At 37.9% G+C, this 23630-nt stretch overlaps 1 protein-coding gene and 1 pseudogene across 9 annotated transcripts in view; both read left to right on the top strand.

Moving 5' to 3' along the window:
• Positions 1–21530, top strand: part of CDC27 (cell division cycle 27) — a 66235-nt gene extending 44705 nt beyond the window's left edge. For 4 of the 8 annotated variants that reach the window (XM_078437035.2, XM_078437034.2, XM_078437033.2 and 1 more), the window contains 7 exons: positions 643–795; positions 2284–2492; positions 7369–7486; positions 11414–11542; positions 17268–17342; positions 18151–18307; positions 20154–21530. In XM_078437035.2, coding sequence (XP_078293161.1) covers positions 643–795; positions 2284–2492; positions 7369–7486; positions 11414–11542; positions 17268–17342; positions 18151–18307; positions 20154–20236 — 924 coding nt within the window. In that variant the 3' untranslated portion in view covers positions 20237–21530. Of the gene's footprint in view, positions 1–642; positions 796–2283; positions 2493–7368; positions 7487–11413; positions 11543–17267; positions 17343–18131; positions 18308–20153 lie in introns of all 8 variants that reach the window. The other 4 variants (XM_060645832.3, XM_060645828.3, XM_060645827.3 and 1 more) reach the window with 2 other exon arrangements.
• Positions 2507–7349, top strand: LOC132687507 (60 kDa heat shock protein, mitochondrial pseudogene; annotated as a pseudogene). Its single transcript, XR_013551909.1, has 2 exons — positions 2507–6482; positions 6717–7349. The product of XR_013551909.1 is annotated as a 60 kDa heat shock protein, mitochondrial pseudogene (transcript).
• Positions 21531–23630: the final 2100 nt, after the last annotated feature.

Raw genomic sequence — 23630 nt, 5'->3', positions numbered from 1 at the left:
TTATTTTAATTTTTTTAAATGTTTATTTATTTTTGAGAGAGAGAGGGCATGAGCAGAGGAGGGGCAGAGAAGGAGACACAGAATCCGAAGCAGGCTCCAGGCTCTGAGCTGTCAGCACAGAGCCCAACACGGGGCTCAAACTCACAAACTGCAAGATCATGACCTGAGCTATAGTCGGATGCTTAACTGACTGAGCCACCCAGGTGCCCCTTCCCCTAAAGTTTTCAACTCAGCCTCTTAATAGAAGTCACTGCAAAAGTAGTTTTGTGTTACAGAAGTCATTATCGTTTCACCTTTCCTGAGAGAGTTATTCTGTGAAGCCATTATTAAGACTTAGAAATGTGTGTTTTGTGAACTAAATAATTGACTCGTCCTTTGCAAATTGTAATTTTGTATAGATTTCTCCTCTGTTTGGTGGAAACATGGATTTGCTTTCACAATTCGTGTTCTTACTTTTTTACCTTGATTTGTATATACCTAGTTTGACCTATTGTCAAAGCTGTTCAGTTTGGCTAATTCACATCAGCGCTGTAAAACAAGGCAGCATTTAGGTCTTATGAGAACAGTACCCAGTATTCTCCCCGTATATACGTAAATGGTATCAACTTGTTTTCCCCTTAACTAGTTTTTTTCTTATTTCAGGCTGAAAGAATATTCTCCGAGGTTAGAAGGATTGAGAATTACAGAGTCGAAGGCATGGAGATCTACTCTACAACACTTTGGCATCTTCAGAAAGATGTTGCTCTTTCAGTTCTTTCAAAAGACTTAACAGACATGGATAAAAATTCACCAGAGGTATGTTAACTGAAACACTTGGCTTATGTAGTTGCCTTTTGATCACCTTTAACACGTGGGGATGAAGCAAATAATTCAGACCCCATTTAGCATCATCCGTACTTACTTTTGCAACCTTCTCTATAGACCAAGAGGGATTCAGAGAAGAGAAAGTCCTAGAGTGTGTGGTGCAGATTCACGAGCATGTATTTCATCCAAGAACAATCAAGATTTGGCTACATGAACATTGCTGTTGTCAGCAAAATTGGTGTTCATTAAGCAGAAATTATGTAGATTGGAAAAAGTGCTAATTAAAATAGTGCTTTTTATTGTCATTTTAAGACACAGGCACAGTTCATTTACACGCTTCAGTCCTGTAAGAATACTATTTCATTGCATGTCAGGAATCGTTAGTGGTACTTTTGTAACATATTTAAGCTTAGAATTAAAATAATTCAGGGCGCCTGCGTGGCTCAGTGGGTTAAGCAACCGACTTCGGCTCAGGTCACGATCTCATAGTTTGTGAGTTCGAGCCCTGCGTTGGGCTCTGTACTGACAGCTCAGAGCCTGGAGCCTGCTTCGGATTCCGTGTCTCCCACTCTCTCTGCCCTTTCCCTGCTCATGCTCTGTCTCTCTCTCTCTCAAAAATAAATAAAACATTTAAAAAAAAAAACATTCAGTTCTCGTTATTCTTGATAGTTATGTTCAGTAGTTTCTGTGAACACTGAGTTAGCAAAGACTGAACCATTGCTTCTGGCACACACACCTCACACAGGTTATATATATAATTTTTTTTTTAAGTTTATTTATTTTTGAGAGAAAGAGTACAAGTCAGGGAGGGGCAGAGAGAAAGGGAGAGAAAAAGAGAATCCCAAGCTGGCTGTCAGCACAGAGCTGGACTCGGGGCTTGATCTCACATGAGATCATAATCTGAGCTGAAACCAAGAGTCGACGCTTAACCGCCTGAGCCACCCGGGCACCCCCAGATTATATTCTTAAATCGTAAAAACAACCCATCCTGGTAGATTTCTATTTTCTTTATTTTATAAAAGAGAAAACGAGGTTCAGAAGTGTTAACTAAGGTCATTTGTCTGAGGCCTCCCTGCAAAGGTGCTAGAGTTGGGAGTCTGTCACTGTCCACCTGGCCCCAGTGCCAGAGTTTCTTGCACTGAGCTGCCCCTCCACTTGCTGTCCTCTGGTCATCTCTCTATGAGAGATGAAACAGGGAGGCCTAGAGTCGCCCTTTTTGACCTCATCTGAGACCGTGCCTGTTGGACCACTCATATGTTGGGCCCACAGTGATCACTAACATACTCCATGTTGATTTGGGTTTAACAAATACTGTAAATTTTAGCAGGTAGACAGATTCACTAATATGAAATCCTTAAACAATGAAGATCCACCGTATCTATTAAAAAACATTGATTTTAGTCATAAATTTGGTTTTGATAGAAAAATTGAAACAAAATTTTAACTATATGCTTGTGTTTTGTTTCCATTTTTTTTAAGGCCTGGTGTGCTGCAGGGAACTGTTTCAGTTTGCAACGGGAACATGATATTGCAATTAAATTCTTCCAGAGAGCTATCCAGGTTGATCCAAATTATGCTTATGCCTATACTCTACTAGGGCACGAGTTTGTGTTAACTGAAGAATTAGACAAAGCATTAGCTTGTTTTCGAAATGCTATCAGAGTCAATCCGAGACATTACAATGCATGGTAAGTGCTGATGAAGTACAAAGACAATGTCCTGCTGATAGGACTGACCCTCACTAATTTGTCTTGTTAGAAATCTCTATTGTCATGAACTTAGTTACTAATACTTAAGAATAGTACATACTGGTTGCTAACTAGTAACCAAATTTTTTTATGTGAAATGTATACATTTAAGAAACTTTTAAATTAACTAATGATGACAGAATACCAGATCCTTATACTCTACAGTTTCAACCTTTTCTCCTACCAACCTTTTGAAAGTAATTGATTTTGTTACTTGATTTGTTTCTTTTTCTTAGAACACTGACATCGTGATTAGGATAGACACTGATTGGGAGGGAGGGGATACGGTCTCTTTGCCATGTGTGCCGTTCTCTCTGTCCCTCACTCGCCTCCAACAGCCTGCCTCATCACCCGCATGCGCTGCCGCTGCCCTTCAGAAATGCTTGGATTACCCGCAGTCCTTTGCCAAATTAGGCCAGTGTCCAGGGCACTGGCTCCTCATCTGACTCAGGCCGATGCCAAAGATGTAAAATTTGGTGCAGATGCCCAAACCTTAATGCTTTAAGGTGTAGACCTTTTAGCCGATGGCTGTAGCTGTTACCATGAGGCCAAAGGGAAGAATAGTGATTATTGAACAGAGTTGGGGCAGTCCCACAGTAACAGCAGATGGTGTAACCGCTGCAAAGTCACTTGACTTAAAAGATAAATATAAAAATACGGGACTAAACTTGTTCAGGACGTTGCCAATAACACAAACGAAGAGGCTGGAGGTGGCACCACTACTGCTGCTGCCTGGCAAGCTCTATTGCCAAGGAAGGCTTCGAGAAGGCTAGCTAAGGTGCTAATCCAGTGGAAATCTGGAGAGGTGTGATGTTAGCTGTTGATGCTGTAATTGCTGAACTTAAGCAGTCTAAACCTGTGACAGCCCCTAAAGAAATTGCTCAGGTTGCCACCATTTCTACAAATGGAGACAAACTGGCTACATCATTTCTGACGCAGTGCAAAAGGTTGGAAGAAAGGGTGTCATCACAGTAAAGGATGGAAAACCACTAAATGATGAATTGGAAATTATCGAAGGCATGAAGTTTGATCAAGGTTATATTTCTCCATACTTGATTAATACATCAAAAGGGCAGAAATGTGAATTCCAAGATACCTATGTTCTGTTGAGTGAAGAGAAAATTTCTAGTGTTCAGTCCATTGTACCTGCTCTTGAAATTGCCAATGCTCACCATAAGCCCTTGGTCATAATTGCTGATGATGCTGGTGGAGAAGCTCTTGAGTACGTTTGTTTTGAATAGGCTAAAAGTTGGTCTTCAGGTTGTAGCCGTCAAAGCTCCAGGTTTTGGTGACAAAAGAAAGAACCAGCTTAAAGATATGGCTATTGCTACTGGTGGTGCAGTGTTCGGAGAAGAAGGGTGACTCTAAATCTTGAAGATGTTCAGCCTCAGGACTTAGGAAAAGCTGAAGAGGTCATTGTGACCAAAGATGATGCCGTGCTCTTAAAAGGAAAAGGTGACAGGGCTCAAATTGAAAAAACGTACCCAAGAAATCAATGAGCAGTTGGCTATCACAACTAGAGAATATGAAAAGGAAAAGCTGAATGAACGTCTGGCAAAATTCTCAGATGGAGTAGTTGTGCTGAAGGTTGGTGGCACAAGTGATGTTGAAGTGAATGAAAAGAAAGAGTCACAGATGCCCTCAATGCTTTATGAGCTGCTGTTGAAGAAGGCATTGTTCTGGGAGGGGGTTGTGCCCTGCTTTGGTGCGTTCCAGCCTTGGATCCAATAACTCCAGCTAATGAAGATCAAAAAGTTGGTATAGAAATCATTAAGAGAACACTCCAAATTCCTGCAATGACCATTACTGAGAATGCAGGTGTTGAAGAATCATTGATAGTTGAGAAAATTATGCAGAGTTCCTCAGAAGCTGGTTATGATGCTATGCTTGAAGATGTGAATATGGTAGAAAAGGGAATCATTGATCCAACTAAGAACTGCTTTATTGGATGCTGCTGGAGTGGCCTCTCTGTTAAGTACAACAGAGTCCCCAAAATTGCTAAGGAAGAGAAAGACCCTGGAATGGGTGGAATGGGATGTGGTATGGGAGGTGGCATGTTCTAATTCCTAGAATAGCGCTTTACCATGATTGATGAACTGTGACAGGAAGCTGAAGGCAGTGCTTAACAAGAGCTTCAGAGAAGTCGGTTGAAGGAAATGACTGAAGAAAAGGCTGGCTGATGTTTAAGAAAATCACTATAATCATCAGTTACTGGTTTCAGTTGACAAACATATAATGGTTTACTGCCATCATTGTCCATACCTACAGATAATTTATTTTGTATTTTTAAACAGGACGTGTGTACATTCCCGATAACAATGTAAGAGCCATGTGCCAATGTACTGCTTTCAACTTAAATCACTGCAGCATTTTTACTACTATCTGTTAAAATCAGGATTTTAGCGCTTGCCATCACCAGATGAAAAGTTAAGCAGTCTTTCCATGGAGAATAAGAATAATTGTATACAAAGTAAAGAAATATCCATTTATGTGACAACCTTTGTGTAATAAAAATTTGTTTAAAGTTTAAAAAAAAAAAAAAGGATAGAAACTGGGAAAGTGGAGAGGACTGGCGTAATCACCTGTTGGATCATAGAAAGTAAACATTGAAAACTCTCCATTAGTTGTTGCTCTTTGGCTGTGTTCTAGTTTATTAGATACTAGTTCAGTTCATTAGGTTTATTTAGAATTTAGTGTTCCAGTTTATTAAGTGATGTCTCTATTTAGGAAGTTACTAGCTGGCTCACATAGTTAGCAAACTAAGAAGACATTGAAAAAGTTCTTATTTCTGCCTCAATGCTGTATCTACTGCTGACATTTTATTATATTTTTCTTGACTGACAATTTAAATAACAAGAAGTATAATTGTGATATCATAACTGCCACGGTTTTTGTCAGACGTTTTTTTGTATCTTTTGAAGTAATCATTATAGCAGTTGAATTTTCATTCTGTCACTAAATATGAATCACTATCTTACTAAAACATTTTTAATTTGTGTATGTATGTTTTTTAATGGAGTACGTCTCATTTCTAAGTAGGCACATTACCTGAAAGATGGCCTGACAGGTGCTAGCTTCTGCTGACATATTAAGCAGTCAGGCTTGCTGACACTGCCTTGTCTTCACATAAAGCACTCTGTAATATTTTAGGAATTCAGTTCTGAATAGGACTCGTGTTGTTTTTAAAATGTTTGGGTCTGCCCTATATTGCAATAATTGTGTTCTTTTTTTTTTTTTTTTTTTTTAATGTTTTTATTTATTTTTGAGACAGAGACAGAGCATGAGCAGGGAAGGGGGACAGAGAGAGAGGGAGACACAGAATCTGAAGCAGGCTTCAGGCTCCGAGCTGTCAGCACACAGCCCAACGCGGGGCTTGAACTCACAAGTTGTGAGATCATGACCTGAGCCAAAGTCGGACGCTTAACCGACTGAGCCACCCAGGTGCCCCGCAATAATTGAGTTCTTAAGAAACTATACCATACCAAAAATTGCTATAAAAATAATTGTTTCAGTTGGAAAAAAAGAAGTATTCAGATTGGTGAGCTTTCACAGGAAGAATTTAAATGTTGAGGTATTTAGGTAATTTTATGTATCTAATGAAACACTAAGGAAATGTATTATTCCAACTCCACAATAGTCCTTTTGTTATTCGACCATCACCATTGTTAGTGCAGAGCTTTGTATACCTTTTCTTCACCCCTAACACAATTATAATGGTATAATTATATCAGATGTAAGAAAACACATTGTGCTTTTTTCTTATTTCATTAATTTGGTGCTTATTCCTCATTATCATCATCTAGTAGTGGCCAAGAAAGTTCTCCTTAATGTATATCAGTCACATTATGTTCATTTGAGGTTTTGAAAATTCAGAAGAAATACCTGTATATCAACTTAATATATTGTTACATAGCCTTCCAAATTTATAATGTGAAGTCTGTAGGAGTGTATTTTTTTTTTTTTTTCAACGTTTTTTATTTATTTTTGGGACAGAGAGAGACAGAGCATGAACGGGGGAGGGGCAGAGAGAGAGGGAGACACAGAATCGGAAACAGGCTCCAGGCTCCGAGCCATCAGCCCAGAGCCCGACGCGGGGCTCGAACTCACAGACCGCGAGATCGTGACCTGGCTGAAGTCGGACGCCCAACCGACTGCGCCACCCAGGCGCCCCATGTAGGAGTGTATTTTTGATACAGTGAGTGAGAGGGGAAGCAGAACATGATGCTATCTATGCATATGTAATTATAATGATACACATGTGTTTGCACCAAGAATATGGAAGTAGCATTACTAGGAGTTTAGAGTTGAGAATCATAAAGGAAGGCTCTGATTAGAATCCTTATTAGCTGTATGAATGTGGGCAAGTTATTTAACTTCTCTCAACTTGGTTTCCTTATTTGAAAATATGAGTGATAACAGTACCTATCTCTTTGTTTCCTTCTAGGATTAAATGAAAGAATTTAACAAAGTTAATTGGCACAGACATCATTAGCCACTTAGTGAAAATGAGGTGTTAAATCTAGATTGTAATGACGGGTTTAAGGATATAGTTTCTTTTTTCCTCATTGCTAAAGTTCTATTTGATTGATTGATTGATTGAATTTGATTTATTGTTTTTACTTATAAAAGGGACTTGTCTAAAATGTCTTGATGGTTTTTTATCATGACTGATAGTTTTTGCCTTCTCTGACACCACCAGTATTTTTCTTTAGTTTATTAAAAAGCCAGATTCCATATACACCCTTGTATTAAGTTGAATTAAATTAGCAGCCAAAAGTTCATATCCCTAAATTTATATTTTATTTTATACTTTCAGGTATGGCTTAGGAATGATTTATTACAAGCAAGAAAAATTCAGCCTTGCAGAAATGCATTTCCAGAAAGCACTTGATATCAACCCTCAAAGTTCAGTTTTACTTTGCCACATTGGAGTAGTAAGTAGCTTTCTAAATATTTTTCAGTTAATCTCCCTTTTGAAATGTGTTGGTTATTGACTTAATCGCTGTGGTGAGAATTAGGACTTTGTTATTTTTTTTCATATTCCTGGAACAATATCATGGATTATTTTAGAGCCAAAAATATCACCTTTTTCCTTGACATAAAGAGAAATCACTGGAGTACCCTTATTCCTTGGGCAAGTCCATTTCTCTGAGCTTTTATTTTATGGATGACAAGTAATACCACCTTGCCTGCCTCTTAGGGTTGTTGTAAGACTCGCATGAGATACTTCATATTTTGAAAGTGCTTTTCCATATTAATACAGCTCCTAAATTCAGTAATTAATATTTCAAGACATGGTTCCCTGTGTTTTAGCCTCTGAGTGACATAGGTATGTCAGAACTAATTAATATCGGTTTTTTTTTTTTTAAGTTTATTCATTTATTTTGAGAGGGAGAAAGCGTGAGTAGGGAAGGGACAGAGAGAATCCCAAGCAGGCCTTGTGCAGTCAGTGCGCAGAGCCCAGTGGGGCAGTTGAACCCTCTAAACCATGAGATTATGACCTGAGCCGAAATGAGGAGTTGGATGCTTAACCGACTGAGCCACCCATGTACCCCAGAACTAATTAAAATTATTTTTTTTAATTTTTTTTTTAATATTTATATATTCTTTTGAAAGAGAAAGAACATGAGCAGGGGAGGGGCAGAAAGGGGAAGACACAGAATCTGAATCAGGCTCCAGGCTCTGAGCTGTCAGCATAGATCCCAATGTGGGGCTCAAACCCATGAACTGTGAGATCATGACCTGAGCCGAAATTGGACGCTAAACCGACAGAGCCACCAGGCCCCCCACTAGTTAAAATTCTTAAAAGGCGATGTGGATCGCCATTTTTTTAAAGAAACTTTTGTTTACTTGTAAAATAAAGTTATCAATTAAATCTTGGTACATTTTATAAAAACAAGAGGTAAGGTTGTAATAAAATAGCAATAGCCTTGTCAGGCAACATACTATTTAACTCTGTGCAATAAAACACTTTGTTCATGCTATACTTATTCAACATAACTCACAGTTACTACAGACATTTCAGGAAGTTCATGGGACTCCCATGGACTTACTGTTGAAACTGAGAGATGTTTACAATCATAATATGCCATGGAAACTTGAAAACGTTACTTTTAGCAGGAGATAATGCTCATATTATTTGAATTGCTTCTAGCTGCTAAACAGCTGGGTTACAAGGACTGAAAGTGAAAAGCATTCTAAAAGCCCATGAACACTATTGTTCACACCTTTCTTCAGAACACACTTAACTTTAAACTTGTGTGACACATTTCATAGATAGCAAGCAACAGCACCCAGTACAAGCCTGAAGATGAAGTGCTGCTATGTAAACACTGCCACCTGTTCCCGTAAAAGAATTACAGGATATATACTCCAAAGCTGCCCCTTCCCGTAATTTCTATTGCATAGATCACATAATACGTGTATACACATATGTGTGTGTATATGCACATACAAAGAACATATTAAGATGGGGACACCTGGGTGGCTCAGTCAGTTAAGTGTCTCACTCTTGATCTCGGCTCAGGTCATGATCTCACAGTTAGTGGGTTTGAGCCCCACTTTGGGCTCTGTGCCAACAGCAGGGAGCCTGCTTGGGATTCTCTCCCTGCACCTGCCCCTGATCGCAAGTGCTCTCTCACTCAAAAAGAAAAAGAAAAAGGACTACGTTAAGACGACAGTGAAGTGTAATCACAGAGCAATTTATAGGCTGAATGTTTTGGGTTTTTTTTTACACGTTGCTTGATGGAAGATTTTAGTATTTTACAGTCATTTAGTAGGCATTCTATCCACTGCACTTTTTGAAATTTGAAAGATATTGAAATAAATTTTTTCCAACATTTTGGTAACAGGCAGCATTCCCCAAAATACTTGTACCCTCTGTCTACATGACCTGTTTGATCTGGTAACAACTGACCACAAAGACTGACTCAGTGGACTAAATAGAAAAATGATGAAGGCAAAGATTACCAATTTGATGAACTCAGCACAGAGATTTCAAATAACTTAGCAGGTCGGGAGCAGATCAGTTGTCTAAAAAAAGCCATAACCAGTTAGTTTGGTGCTGCAGGTAGAAGAGCGCATGGTGGAAAATAGCAGGTGTTGGCTCGCTGGGTGACACCTGTCAGAAAGGTGCAGTATCCGGTGGAATGGAGAGGAGTGGCCTCATCCTGACTACGGGACTGAAAGTTGTGTTCACTGCACTTGTCTTCTGTACGCACAGTTCGAAGCCCCAAGGGAGTCCGGCTTTTACTATCTTTCTTTAAAACAAAAAAAAAAAAAAGGTCAAAAAAATTCATAATAGGCTATGATACTAGCCCTAACACATACCTGTCAATGTTACGGATATTGTCATAGAAAGATACCTTTTTTTTTTTTTTAACGTTTATTTATTTTTGAGAGAGGGAGAGAGAGACAGAGCACGAGCAGGGGAGGAGCAGAAGAGAGAGACGGAGACACAGAATTTGAAGCAGGCTCCAGAATCTGAGCTGTCAGCACAGAGCCTGACACAGGGCTCAAACTAATAAACTGTGAGATCGTGACCTGACCCAAAGTCTGATGCCTAACCGACTGAGCCACCCAGGCGCCTCAAAAGATATCTTTCAAAAATCAGAACAGAGACTTAATTTTTTTAATCATAAGATTTGTACGATGTTTCTAGGATAGGATATTAAAAATGATTCAAATCCATGCATGATGGTAGATAATATTTCTAATTATTCCATTGAGTCCGTTTTTGGATCACCATTTTCATGGGGGTTTTTTTAAGTGTTTTAACTGATAAGTTGTACATTGATAGGAGAAAAAGTCTGTTTGCTTTCTGAAATCTCGTACTAGTTTCTCTGTAAGCATGCTACCAGAAGTTTTTGTTCTTGCCTCTTACCCAGCTCCTTCCTCTTTCCCTCCTCTCCCCTTCTCTTTCTCTCAGCAAGCTTGGCTTTTGTGGGAATGGGTGTACAATGTGAGGAAATTATGTTAGTTTGAGATTTCACTGTTCATTTTGGGAGAAGAACTGATTGGCTCAGTACATTAAGCTTCTGACTTCAGCTCAGGTCATGAACTAACCGTTCGTGAGTTCGAGCCCCACCTCAGGCTCTGTGCTGACAGCTCAGAGCCTGGAGCCTGCTTTGCATGCATTCATTCTCATTCTCTCTCTCTCTCTCTCTCTCTCTCTCTCTCTCTCTGTCTCTCTCCACCCCTCCCCTGCTTATGCTCTCTCTCTCAAAAATAAATAAACAACAACAAAAAAAGCAAAGCCTGATATTTAGAGGACCATAATAAACCTATTGAAATGTGAGTATTATTTAGCTAAATAGTACAGATTTTCTTGTGAAGGGAAAACCAGGGTTTTCCTTGTCTTTTAGACTTAAAAGTAACTGAATATCTGCTCTACAGATAGAATTATCAGTATGGATTATCATTATGGGTAATGGTGGATTGGGTGTCAGAGGACCTAGGTTCTGATCCCAGAGCAAAGTATTTAACATTCTGGGGTTCAGTATTCTCCTCTTGAAAGTGAAGCATTTGAACTAGATAGAACTGGAAGAGACTTTAGAGATACTCTGTTGATAGTCAGGTATTCAATTATTGAGTCCACCTAACCCTGTGGAAAATCCAGTTAGACCATACATCTTTAGTAGTTTTATTATCTTTTTGTTGTTGTTGTTGCTGTTAAAGTAATCTCTATGTGAGGCTCAAATTCACAACCCCAAGATCAAGAGCCACATGCTCTACCAACTTAGCCAGCCAGGTGCCCCAGTGATTTTATTATTTCTATGTTGGTTTTGAGTGACAGTATTTGGTTCTCACCTTTCTCCATAAATATCAAAAGGAAACATTAATGTGATCTTTACTTCTTACAGGTTCAGCATGCACTGAAAAAATCTGAGAAGGCTTTGGATACCCTAAACAAAGCCATTGTTATTGATCCCAAGAACCCTCTATGCAAATTTCACAGAGCCTCAGTTTTATTTGCAAATGAAAAATATAAGGTAAGATACATATTTTAATGGTTTTCAGCATTTTATTGCTTAAGTTTTGCCCCTTCTTTTAATAAACCAAAAGTTATTTATAGTTTTCATCTCTGATAGTTTATTTTCCCATTTTCAAAAGCTATTTATTTTCTTTTGTGATTTTTATTTTTTCATGAAATACTGATATGCAGGATGAGTGTGTGGCTACTTAGGAATATGTCATTATCCCTTATAAAGATTCCGTATATAGAACGGCAGTTTTTCCATCAGGGAGTTATCTTAAAGGTAAGACCTAAACCATCCCCTAAGACCAATATATCTGAGCAGGTGACAAATGAATGTTTGTGCATAATCCAACAAATATGTACTGAGTACCTGCCTATTCCATGTCAGGGACTAGGGATAAAGGGGCAAAAGCAAAGCAGTCACATTTCCTACCTTTGAAGAGCTCACCAGCTAGCACCCTTCCAGAGGGACAATAGACATTAATCAAATAATCACAAAAAAAGTGCGTGCTGAGTACATAAAGGAAAAGTATAGTGAGTTATAAAAGCTTAGAACAAGGCTACTTGATCTAGTCTGATGTGTTTCTCTCTTTAGTTCTCACTCTGTTTTCCCAATTACGGAGCTGTAGCCTGAAAAAAATACATACATACATATACTGAGAAAAGAAGAGAAGGAAAATTGAGAAAGAGAAAAGAGGCATAAAGTGACATGGGTTTTTTTGTTATCATTTACTGAATCACAAACCATGACTCCAAAGTGTTGATTGAAAGTTCAGTTTACTTTTTTAATAAATTTAGGCTCTTCTTTCTAAAAAGAGTAAAAACTTACCGAAGAAACAAAAAACCCAAAGTTAAGTGCACAGAAAATGTTGGACCAAATAATCCATTTCAGTAGACTCTCCCAAGAAGTCAGTTCTTCCAGTACACATTGACATTTGCTGAAATTGAAAAATACAAGACCAATATTAAGCTCTTAACATTTGCAGACTAATAAAGATATATAAGGGATCAGTCATCTAATTTATTCGTTGTCATTTATTCAGTGATTTCCACTAATCTTACTCTGTTTTTCTTTATCAAAGAAGTGGATGTCTAGTCCTTACTGTTTTTGTTCTTTTATAAAAGCTTCTTTTAAATCTAATAAACAACTTTTAGGGACGCCTGGCTGGCTCAGTTGGTTAAGCACCCAACTCTTCGGCTCAGGTCACGGTCTCACTGTCATAAGATCAAACCGGTGTCAGGCTCTGCGCTGGGCATAGACCTTTTGCTTAAGATTCTCTCCCTCAGCCCCTCCCCAGCTTGCGCCACGTGCATACACACTCTCCAAAAAAAAAAGGAAAAAGAAAAAAATAGATCTAATAAGCACTTTTCAACTTTAACTTGTTCTTTGAGGTGCTGTAATTGTAATTCATCATTTGTTTTCATGTTTTTGCTTCACTGGACCTCTTTATTTATTTATTTTTTTTAGGTTTATTTGTTTATTTTGAGAGAGAGTGAGCAGGGGAAGGATGGGGGGTGGGTAAGGGGGGGAGACTCCCAAGAAGTCTCCGTACTGTCAACACAGAGCCCCCCACACAGAGCCCAAACACGAACCATGAGAACCATGAGATCGTGACCTGAGCCGAAACCAAGAGTCAGCCACTTAACCAACTGAGCCACCCAGGCACCCCTGTAACCTCTTTAGATATGGGGTCAGGGTCTTCAGTTGAAGGATTTTATTCAATTATTCTTAAGGCCATTTTAATGCCAACACACCTACCAGATATTATGCCATTTAAGTCAGCCCTGTACTTGCTTCAAGAAGCCCAAGTTCTAATCTTTCCCGTTGTTCAAGTTATAGCCATTTTTGAGTATCAGCTAAATTATAAGACCTACTTTGAAGCACGGGTGTATCCAGTATACCTATATTAAAATAATATAAAAAGGGGCATAAGTAAAAGTTACTGATTGCTTCCAAAATGTCTTGGCTCCAAAATGAAAATCCAATGGTGTTAGAGGGCCACCTCAACCTCTCTGTGGCAAAAGCATTGCTAATATCACCCCATTTAATGTGCTGTAAATCTTAAGTCTTTTTAGGGCAAAAATGAGAACTCTGACACTATGTTAGACACTGTTTCTCAATGAGTCTTTGTAATTAGATTATCAAGGTGGGGAGGTATGATAGATGCATGAAATTTTTATAACAATTACAACACAGTGAGAAAAGCTGTCAGTTCTGAAACGTGTGTGGTGTAGCAGCGAAGGATTGGAGTGCATTGTTCCGACTGAGATTGCTTTAAAGCAGTGATTCTCAAGGTGTGGTCTGAGAACATCTGGAGGTCCCCAGAAATCCTTTCAAGGAGTAAACAAGGTCAAAATTATCTTCATAATAATATTTAGATGTTATTTGCCTTTTTCACTCTTATTCTCACGAATGTACAGTGGAATTTTCCAAAAGCTACATGACATAATGGATTGAATGCAGAAGCAGATAAGAGAGTGCAGCTATTTTCTGTCAACCAGAGATTTGCAAAAATATTAACCAATGCCATTATTCTTACTGACTTATTATTCTGAAAAAGTTATTTTTCATTAAAAAGATATTATCTGTGTTAACAAGTAATGGCTTTGTTGTTACTTTTAAATTAATGGATCAATATTTTTTAAGCTTTTCAAGTTTTAATTTCTGATATGGTAAGTATTGATAGCTATAGCCCACATTAACAAAAATTCTTCGGGTTCCTCAATAAACGTTAAGAGTATAAAGAGGTCTGGAGACCCAACAAGTGTGAGAACTGCTTCTCTGTGGTATTACAAGTCAGCCCCAGGCTTCTTCATTGTGATACAGGCTTCATCAGTCCCTGTCAGTAATGTCGGACAGGTGTAACCGTGATCGTTAAGTAACTAATATCCATGACCACAGATCTTTTATCTTGAGACTTTATTCCGTGTATATTTTACAATATTTACTAGTATGGAAGGAAAAGAGAACAGTCTACCTCGTAGACTTACCACATGTAGTAAATCTTCCATTCCTAGACAGGCAGATGTGATTCTCAGACCCATTGCGCCCAGCAGTCCTTTGAGTTTATTTCTCGTGTGTTGCCAGCAGTTAGGAACATGTGAAATGTTCAGGCTGCACCAGAGCCCCCTACATACTTGTGTAAAAAACACAGCCTTTGACACAAACACACTGTCCCAAGAGAGTGTGCACGCGCGTTTGTGTGTGTGTGTGCCTTTACTCTTTTCTCAATCCTTTTTATTACAGAAAATTTCACACATCACTCTAGTATGGTAACGAATCTGTGGAATCTACCACACAGCTACTTTCACACTGCTTTCCACAAAAATATTGTATGTGAACCTTTCATTTTAGATACTGCCAGTAGAAATTTTACAAAAGCCAAGAAATTACATTTGGCCTTAGGTGAAGGGAGGGTGGGATGGGACTGTATTAAACTTTTTTATAACTGGGAAGTAAGATTGGTTCCTTTCCACCCTTTTCAGAGAAATAAAACTAAAGTCTTATACCAATCAACGTATAAATCCTCTTATGTTACCTAAATTCTATAATCCTCTGATACATTTGCGAGCCCACTATCTTTGATCACTGCTTTAGTCCTTGTATCTCTGTGGGGGCTTTTTATGAAAGTAATAGGCCTGTTACCAAACAACTCAAATAATATGAAAGTATAAAAAAAATACGAGGTTGAATGTGCCTTATAAGCTGACCCTCCAAGGGAGGAGCATTATTAACAACTCAGAACACACTTCTCTAGATCTTTTTCTCATCATGTACATATTTTTAATTGTAACAAAGTAGGCTTACACTACTGTGGTAGGCGGAGTAATGACCCCTCGAGGATGTCCAGGCCCTAATCCTTGGTTCCTGTGACTATGTTACCTTACACGGCAGAAGAAACTTTGCAGATGTGATTAAGGATGTGGACCTTGAGTTGGGGAGAGTATCCTGTGTTATTCAGGTGGGCCCAGTCTGATCACGTGGCTCTTAAAGATCACATGGAGGATCTTTGCCAGCTGTGGTCAGAACCAACGTGAGAAGGCCTCGGCCCACGTCTGTTGCCTCTGAAGACGGAGGAAGGAGGCTACAAGCCAAAAAATGCGGGCAGCCTTTAAGAAGTCTGGGAAGAAAGGCAGGGAGACAGATAACCCTCAGAAAGGAAGACACCTTGATTTTAGCCCAGTGTGATTCAAATTGTATTTCTAATGCACAGACTATAAGATGAAAAAATGTGTTTTATTTGCCATCAAAATTGTGGTAATTTGTTATGACAAAATAAGAAGCTAATACAACTACACGTATTCTGTAATTTGCTTTTTCTTCCACTTTAACGTTTCTGTGGATAGATATTTGGTATTTATCTTTTTTTTTTTTTTTAACCTGACTTACTTTGGATTTTGTTTTACTACAAAGAGGTATGTATAGAGAAGAAAAGTAGATAATCTCTGTGGACATTAAAGAGAAATAAAGTATAATATTTATTTTAGAAAATTCAAAAAATTGAGAAAGCTGCCATGTTAAAAATAGAAAGTCTTCCCCTTTACCTCAGTCATCCCCTCTCCAAAGGTAAGCCACCTTTACCTTGATTAGGGGCATATAGGTATTGATTTCTGCCAGAAAAAAAAGGAAACATATATGTGCTCACATAAGTGTATTTATAAAGTGTTTATGAGAATACCCACATAACTATTTGTATATGTGTCATATATATGTTTTGTTGCAAAAGAAATAGTATTGCACATACTTTATTGTATCTTTTTTTTTTTTTTTTTTAGCATAGAGTTAAGTACCTACAGATCTAGTGTTCCATAGAGGATGGACCATAATTTATTTTAACTAGGCTGTGATTAGACACGCCTTCATTGCTTCTAATGATTTGCAGTAACATGTTGAATGGAATCTTCTTACAAAGATGGCTTAATGAACTTTTTTGAATATGTCCCTGGGATAAATTCCTAGCAGCAGGATTGCTGAATTAATGGTTACATGCAGTTTTTAACATAATAGGTAATGCTAAATAGAGTTCACAAACAGGCTTTGCATCAGTTCACATTTCCACCTTCAGTGATGAGAATGCCTCATTCCCCTCAGTCATGGTAACTTTATATATCAAGTTATTTTTATTTTTGTCCATTTGCTTAGGTGAAAAGCAGACAGTATCTCAGTTGGGGACCCAGTTTTATTTTTGATCATCATGTCTTTCTTTTAAATACAAATCTTTTTTCTCTATCTTTTCTCTCAATTTCCCCAACCCCTTTAGCGATGATCAAAAGATTTGTAGACAATTTTGACTTAATTCAGAGGGTTAAATTTTAGACTCTTCATCATTAGTTAAAATAGCAGGTTGGTATTCAAAGCTTGGTGCTTGCATCAGGGAGAAGGTCTATGAACAGAATTTCAGAATTATTTTGTTCTGCAACTTAGTTTCCGAAGCTCTTACACACACAGTGTAATGGAGCATTGTTATTTTATATAAAATGGTGGCCAAAGCAAGTATTGTCACCACCTGCGTGTGTGTGTTCTCAGTGTACTCTGGTGAATTCCTGCCATTTCTTAGTCCCTGTTGTCATAAGTATTTTTCATGCATTTTATTTCATGACAAGAATTAATGCAAGAAGGAAGTGCATTGATAAAGATCTAGTAAGCTTTAGTTAAGATGATTTGGGAAATCAAATAACACTTGCTTAGTTAGAACTTTGTAAAATTTTGCTACTCTGTTTTTCTTTGCTTTTTTCAGTCTGCTTTACAAGAACTTGAAGAATTGAAACAAATTGTTCCCAAAGAATCCCTCGTTTACTTCTTAATAGGAAAGGTAAAGATTGGGGCCAAGGTCCTAAACTGTGACTTTCGTAACAAACATTAACTTCTGAAGGAGAAATATTATACATATTATGCAACATCTCTTGAGCAAACTCAACTAGATCTCTGAACTAAATGCTCTGGGAATGAAGAACAGAGTTAGTTATAAGATCTAAGAAGATGATATCCTGCTGAAGGAATAAGAACATACACCGTATATCCTAACCATACTATGGTTTTGGAAGTATATTAGCACTTGCAGCCAGTGGCCGTGAGTTCATAACTGAGACTATATCTTGGAAAGCTCTTAGCTTCCAATTATCCAAAAAATATGTAGGCATCCCCCCAAAAAAGTCAATTAATGGCTGGTGTTGTCTTAATTAGAAGAAACGACTTCTGAGATTTCCAAAGCCAGACTAGTAAGGACTTTACAGACTGGGCCCCTAAACGCCAACTGGTTAAGGAGGCTGAGAACGGTGGACAGGTGTTCGGAGTTGATATAACAACGTTTGAAATCAGTGGAAATGAATTGCTAATCAAGCAGCTTATAGTCCGTTTCTTTCAATTGTCATTGATCCAATCAGAATGTGATTTATTGGAAGCTCACTATTGGAGAGACAGAGACAAGGAATTCTGAAAATATCTATATCAAAAGTAACTCAAAAGTTAGTCTGAGTTCCTCTGTAGGATGAAAATGACCTACTCATCAGAATGGGTTTACAGCATGTAAATTAGAAGCCTATTTAAATTGTTAATGTTTAGGATTTTATAATTGAAGCTCACAACTTAATGAAAAATGTAGTGCTGCTGTTTATTTTTAGGTTTACAAGAAGTTAGGTCAAACGCACCTCGCCCTGATGAATTTCTCTTGGGCTATGGATTTAGATCCTAAAGGAGCCAATAACCAGATTAAAGAGGCAATTGACAAGCGCTACCTTCCAGATGATGAGGAGCCAATAACCCAAGAAGAGCAAATCAGTGAGTACCATCCATATGAATTAGATTTCTAAGTGTATCGAACCAGAGGGCTAGTAAAACATCAACCCAGAGGTAGGCAGAGCAGTACAGATATTTCTTTATGACACAGAGTAAACATTTTTTCAAGTATTGAGTATTCAGAAAGCTACCTTTTGCATAAGAATTTGTGGGCTGCTTTTTAATTTTCTTTTTTTTTTTTTTTTTAAGTTTATTTGAGAGAGAGAGAGAACGAGTTGGGGAGGGGCAGAGAGAGAGGGAGAATCCCAAGCAGATTCCACGCTCCATGCTGAGCCCAACATGGGGCTCAGTCTCATGACCCTGAGATCATGACCTAAGCCAAAATCAAGAGGCGGACGCTTAACCAACTGAGCCACCCAGGCACCCCTAACTTATTTTTCTAACCATGGTATATTCTTTATACCAAATAGAATTTTAGGGAAATTAAATTAGGGCAATATATTAACAAAGTGCATGTGGAGTCAGGTAACTAGTCTCGGTTTTGAACCTAATTTGCTGTGTGACTTTAACAAATCCTTGGCAGATTTTTACCTGGACCTCAGTTTAAGTTTAAATATGTAACTAATGCCTGCCTGCCTTATCTGCTTCATAGGAATTCAGAGTGGGATGGGCAGGATGATAGATGTGACAATATGTTGAAGACATTATAAGTGATAAGTAAATGAATAATAAATTTGTGCACATTTTTAAAAATATATTTAATTTTTTTTAACATTTATTTAGTTTTGAAAGGCAGAGCACTAACATGGAAGGGGGCACCGAGAGAGACTCCGAAACAGGCTTCATACTCTGAGCTGAGCACAGACCCCAACTCGGGGCTTGAACTCGTGAACCTTGAGATCATGACCTGAGCCGACGTCAGATGCTTAACCGACTAAGCCACCCAGGGGCCCCAATTTTGCACATTTTAAAGTATTGACAGATCTGCAGTAACTATTCAAATTCTATGAAGCTCTGGCAAATTCACAATCCAAAAATATGGCTTATATGTATTAATTGAAGGGTCAAGAGGAAGGAACAGAGTTTAAGGCAGTAGTAAATACTCTATCCCTAAATTGAGTATATATCTTAAAATAAGTAGTGAGAACTAAGTCCTCACATAATAGTATTTTTTTAGGGCCACCTGGGTAGCTCAGTCAGTTAGGCGTCTGACCCTTAGTTTTGACTCAGGTCATGATCTCATGGTTCATGAGATCGAGCCCCACGTCAGGCTCCGCACTAACGGCACAGAGCCTGGTTGGGATTCTCTCTCTCCCCCTCTCTCTTTCTGCCCCTCCCTCACTCATGCACATGTGCTCTCTCTCAAGTAAATAAATACTTTTTTTAAAAAAAAGTAGTATTTTTTAATAAGAGAATTGAGAAACTTCTGATGAGGCAAACTAAGATGGTTTTTTCCAGAAAACTTGGCAAAAGGCTGTAATTAAAATTATAATTCCTATAATCCCAATAACCCTTTTTGAACTGAGGGTTATATTCTATATTTCTGTGGACTAGCAGGGACTCCCAGAGGGGAGTCAACAGTTGGAGGGAATGTCAGTCTTTTTTTAATGTCATGGAGAACTAGTTCTAATTCCTAGTGTTGGAATAAGGAATTTATTAGGGAGAGGTAGCTTTGTTAAAACTCTTAAAGGTTAAATGCAGTAAACCAGTCTTGTCAGACATGCTGTAAAATAAGGAATCTGAATTGCATTTGATTGAAGGATGTCAGGATTTTAAGGGCCTTAATTTAAGATCTCATCTCTACGTAGAATAGTCTCCCTTGTTTTCATGAACCAACAAGAGATATTCATCAGACACCTGACTGTAGACTTTTGTTTTATTTTTAAAGTGGGAACAGATGAATCCCAGGAGAGCAGCATGACAGATGCAGACGACACACAACTTCATGCAGCTGAAAGTGATGAGTTTTAACTTCCGGAAACCAGACTTTTGCAACTGGATGTGTGATTAGTGCTGACATGTTTCTTGTCCCTCCATATACTGAGTCTTCACTCTTGAGCCGGCAGTGTCATCATCCATCACTTAGACAATGAGTGTGCCACTTTCATTGGACCCTGACTGTACACAGAATGAAAGGCAGTGCAATATTTAGCTGCTAACAAGACTGGCTCTTTCACCAGTACGAATGACAATTTAGGGGGGTAAGATGGGGAACTTTCTTTTCTTTTCTTTTCTTTTTTTTTTCTTTAATCTCCCTTTGTTGAAAGCTATCATGGAAGGAAGAGTTAACGTTTTATCTTGAAGGAACCGTTAGGTATGGAAAATAATGATGAACCAGAATTTTTTGGTCGTTTTCCAAAAATTTGTTTTCATTTGGTTCTGTTCCTGATTAACAGAGTGACTGACCTTCATTTCTAGGTTCTTCAAGAATGGTGTTAGCAAGTGCCAGATGGAACAATAAAAGACATTGCCTATAACAGAGTAACTTGATTGCCAAGGAATGTAAATTACCTTAAACTTGCAGTGTCTCCCATAAACAAATGTAATGGGCATATTGGGACTCATGTGTAGGAATCAAATATCCCTCCATACAGCGTACACTTATTCTTGGCAAGAATGCTTTAATGTCTAACCAAGAATTTTAATTTATTCATCTTGCTTCAAAGTGTTGATCATTGTCTTGGTATTGCAGACTTTCAAGTTGTTCCCTTACCATTTTGCCTCTTCTCTTTGAGCTCTGTGGGATCACCTTAAACATTCAGAGATGATAGAGTGTTTGCCCACTGAAAAGCCAAAACAAGGCCCTTAATAACCATTTATGTTCACCATAAGAATCAAAATGAGAACACTAAAGTGGAGAGACTTAAAAGAGATCATGATAGCAAAGCCTTAATACAATCAAAATTGTACCATGACCTTGAATCTATATTTGTTCAAGAAAGTATCCCTTTGACTTTTCTAAGTGTTTAAGCAGGGTGCAAGAATGTGTAGTTACCTTTGGTTGAGGTCATTTCCATTCTTTTCAGCTCTCTGCTTCAAATTATTTTCAGTAGTGTGAGTCACCAAAACGTTTACCAAGAGTGATTGGGTTTAGGGTATTAGAAATTTTTAGCTGGGGGGAAAAAAACAACCATTCTTATGAAGGAGATGAGTTCTCTCCTGAGTGTGTCGTAATATAGATTGGTGTCTTTGGGGAATGGCCACAATTTTAAAGATCTAATTATGCATAATAAAATGGGAATTATTGGAATTTCACAGTAACAGATTTAAAGTCTTAAATTGTGTATCTCCTTTATTGTAATGTATTGAAATTTTTAGAGAAACTTTAGTTGTTAACATTTTTTTAAGTGCCAATGTCAGAATATAACAAATTATAGTTTCTTACGAACCACAGGCCTACGGTTATTATTTTGGATTCTTTGATGAAGGACAAATTTATCTACTGGTTACCTGTACGTGTTAGTCAAGTTGTGAAAATAAGGTGGACTACAGAAGATGTGAAGAAAATTTTAGCCTGTAGGCTCAGTTACTTTCTATCATTTACTATTAATCTCACTTGAATGTGGATTAGATACCATTATAAATTAATTCAAGTCCGAGTCTTAGATTAGGTAATTGGTGCCAGAGAGGTATTTAACAAAATTTCCTACCTAAATCTATGTAATATGTGCTGCTTAAAAAAATAATTTATAAGAAAAAAGAAAGTTTGGGAGTAAATGAAGATCATTAAAAATTCCCAAAGGCTAGCACTTGGATTCTAACAAATATTCCATTTTATTCATTAGTTCTGTAATATTTAATTTTATACTCTTTTATTTTTTTTAATTGGCAAATCATAAGCCAGCGCTATAACAGTATCAAATAGAGAATTTCATAGAAAGCTTCAACCTGAGCTCTGTTACAAAGCCTGGAGAACGCTAAGCTCAGAACATAATTTGCTGATGTATAGTTATCTTTTCTATAGTAGGAATTTATGTCCTGTGCCAGAGGTGAGAGCCTTTCTGGTACTTATTTTGAGACCAAGCATAAAAAGATAGTTGTGGAGGGTACACCATGGCAGTGGCTGGCTGAGGGACACTCAGCCCAAGCTTAGCCTGATTTCATTTTCCTCACACCTACTTTCAAAATATTTAGGTATTTGAAGCCTTATTCCCACCTAGTAACTGTTTTTGGCTTGCTTGCTTTTTTTTTTTTTTTTTTTTTTTTTTTTTTTGGCTTTTTTTTCCTTTTTTTGCCTGGAATGAAGATCAAACAATCAGAAAAAGACATACGTTTTCAACGTTTTTTATTTATTTTTTGGGGGGACAGAGAGAGACAGACAGAGCATGAACGGGGGAGGGGCAGAGAGAGGGAGACACAGAATCGGAAACAGGCTCCAGGCTCTGAGCCATCAGCCCAGAGCCTGACGCGGGGCTCGAACTCACGGACCGCGAGATCGTGACCTGGCTGAAGTCGGACGCTTAACCGACTGCGCCACCCAGGCGCCCCAAAAGACATACGTTTTGATCAAGCAAAATGTTTGAAATTTCAGAAGTTACTTTGAAGGACATTTAAAATACAAGAACTTTAACATCCTTTTTTAACTCTTTAAGCTTTTCACACACATACATATATGTGTACACACACACACTCTTGTTCAGAAGTTATGTTGTGGCATTGGATATTTTTCCCCCTTGGAAATAGTTCTTAACTCTGGGATTTTAGAAGGTTGGAAATATTTTTTCAAGCGAACAATGGTACTCAAAATAATGAAAGGTGGTCCCTACTTTTTCTGTATTTCATTATTTTAAAATTCTTGTTTTTTCCAAGAACTGCAAGTTACATTTGAACCATGCTGCTGTTGTACCTTAAACAAAAACTCAGTGATAACCAGTATTTAGTCTATTAAAAATGCTCTTTTTGAAGAAAAAAGTTTGAAAGTCTCTGATTAGCCAGAGTATAGTATGGGTCTTCACTGAGAAATATGGTGACCTGTTTTCTTTGTGAAAACCTGGGAAAATGCAAGTGTGGGTGTGATGTGTGTGTTCTATTTGCATTGAAACAATGTAATTTTGTCTTTTTTTTTTTTCTTTTCCTGACTTATTTCAGAAGTTGTACAGTCCTGGGGGGGGGGGGGGCGGGGAGGGGGAGGGGAAAGCCTTTTCTGTTAATATATTTGCAATTCATTAAAGGATACAGAAAATCCAAATAAATTACTTTTGAAAGCAATTTATAATCAAGTGGTTGAAGATATACAACAGCTGTGCCATCTGTATTTTTATAGTAAGGCTCAGCAAAATAGTAAAAAGTTAAGTTTTACATTCCACAAAAGTCTAGGGCAGTGTTTCTCTAATTTTTTTTTTTTTTAACTTACACCCTCTTCAAA

The sequence above is a fragment of the Panthera onca genome (assembly GCF_046562875.1).
Source record: "Panthera onca isolate mPanOnc1 chromosome E1 unlocalized genomic scaffold, mPanOnc1 haplotype 2 h2.Chr16_ul_2, whole genome shotgun sequence".
Classification (NCBI taxonomy): domain Eukaryota; kingdom Metazoa; phylum Chordata; class Mammalia; order Carnivora; family Felidae; genus Panthera; species Panthera onca.
This window is presented reverse-complemented; position numbering and strand designations above follow the sequence as displayed.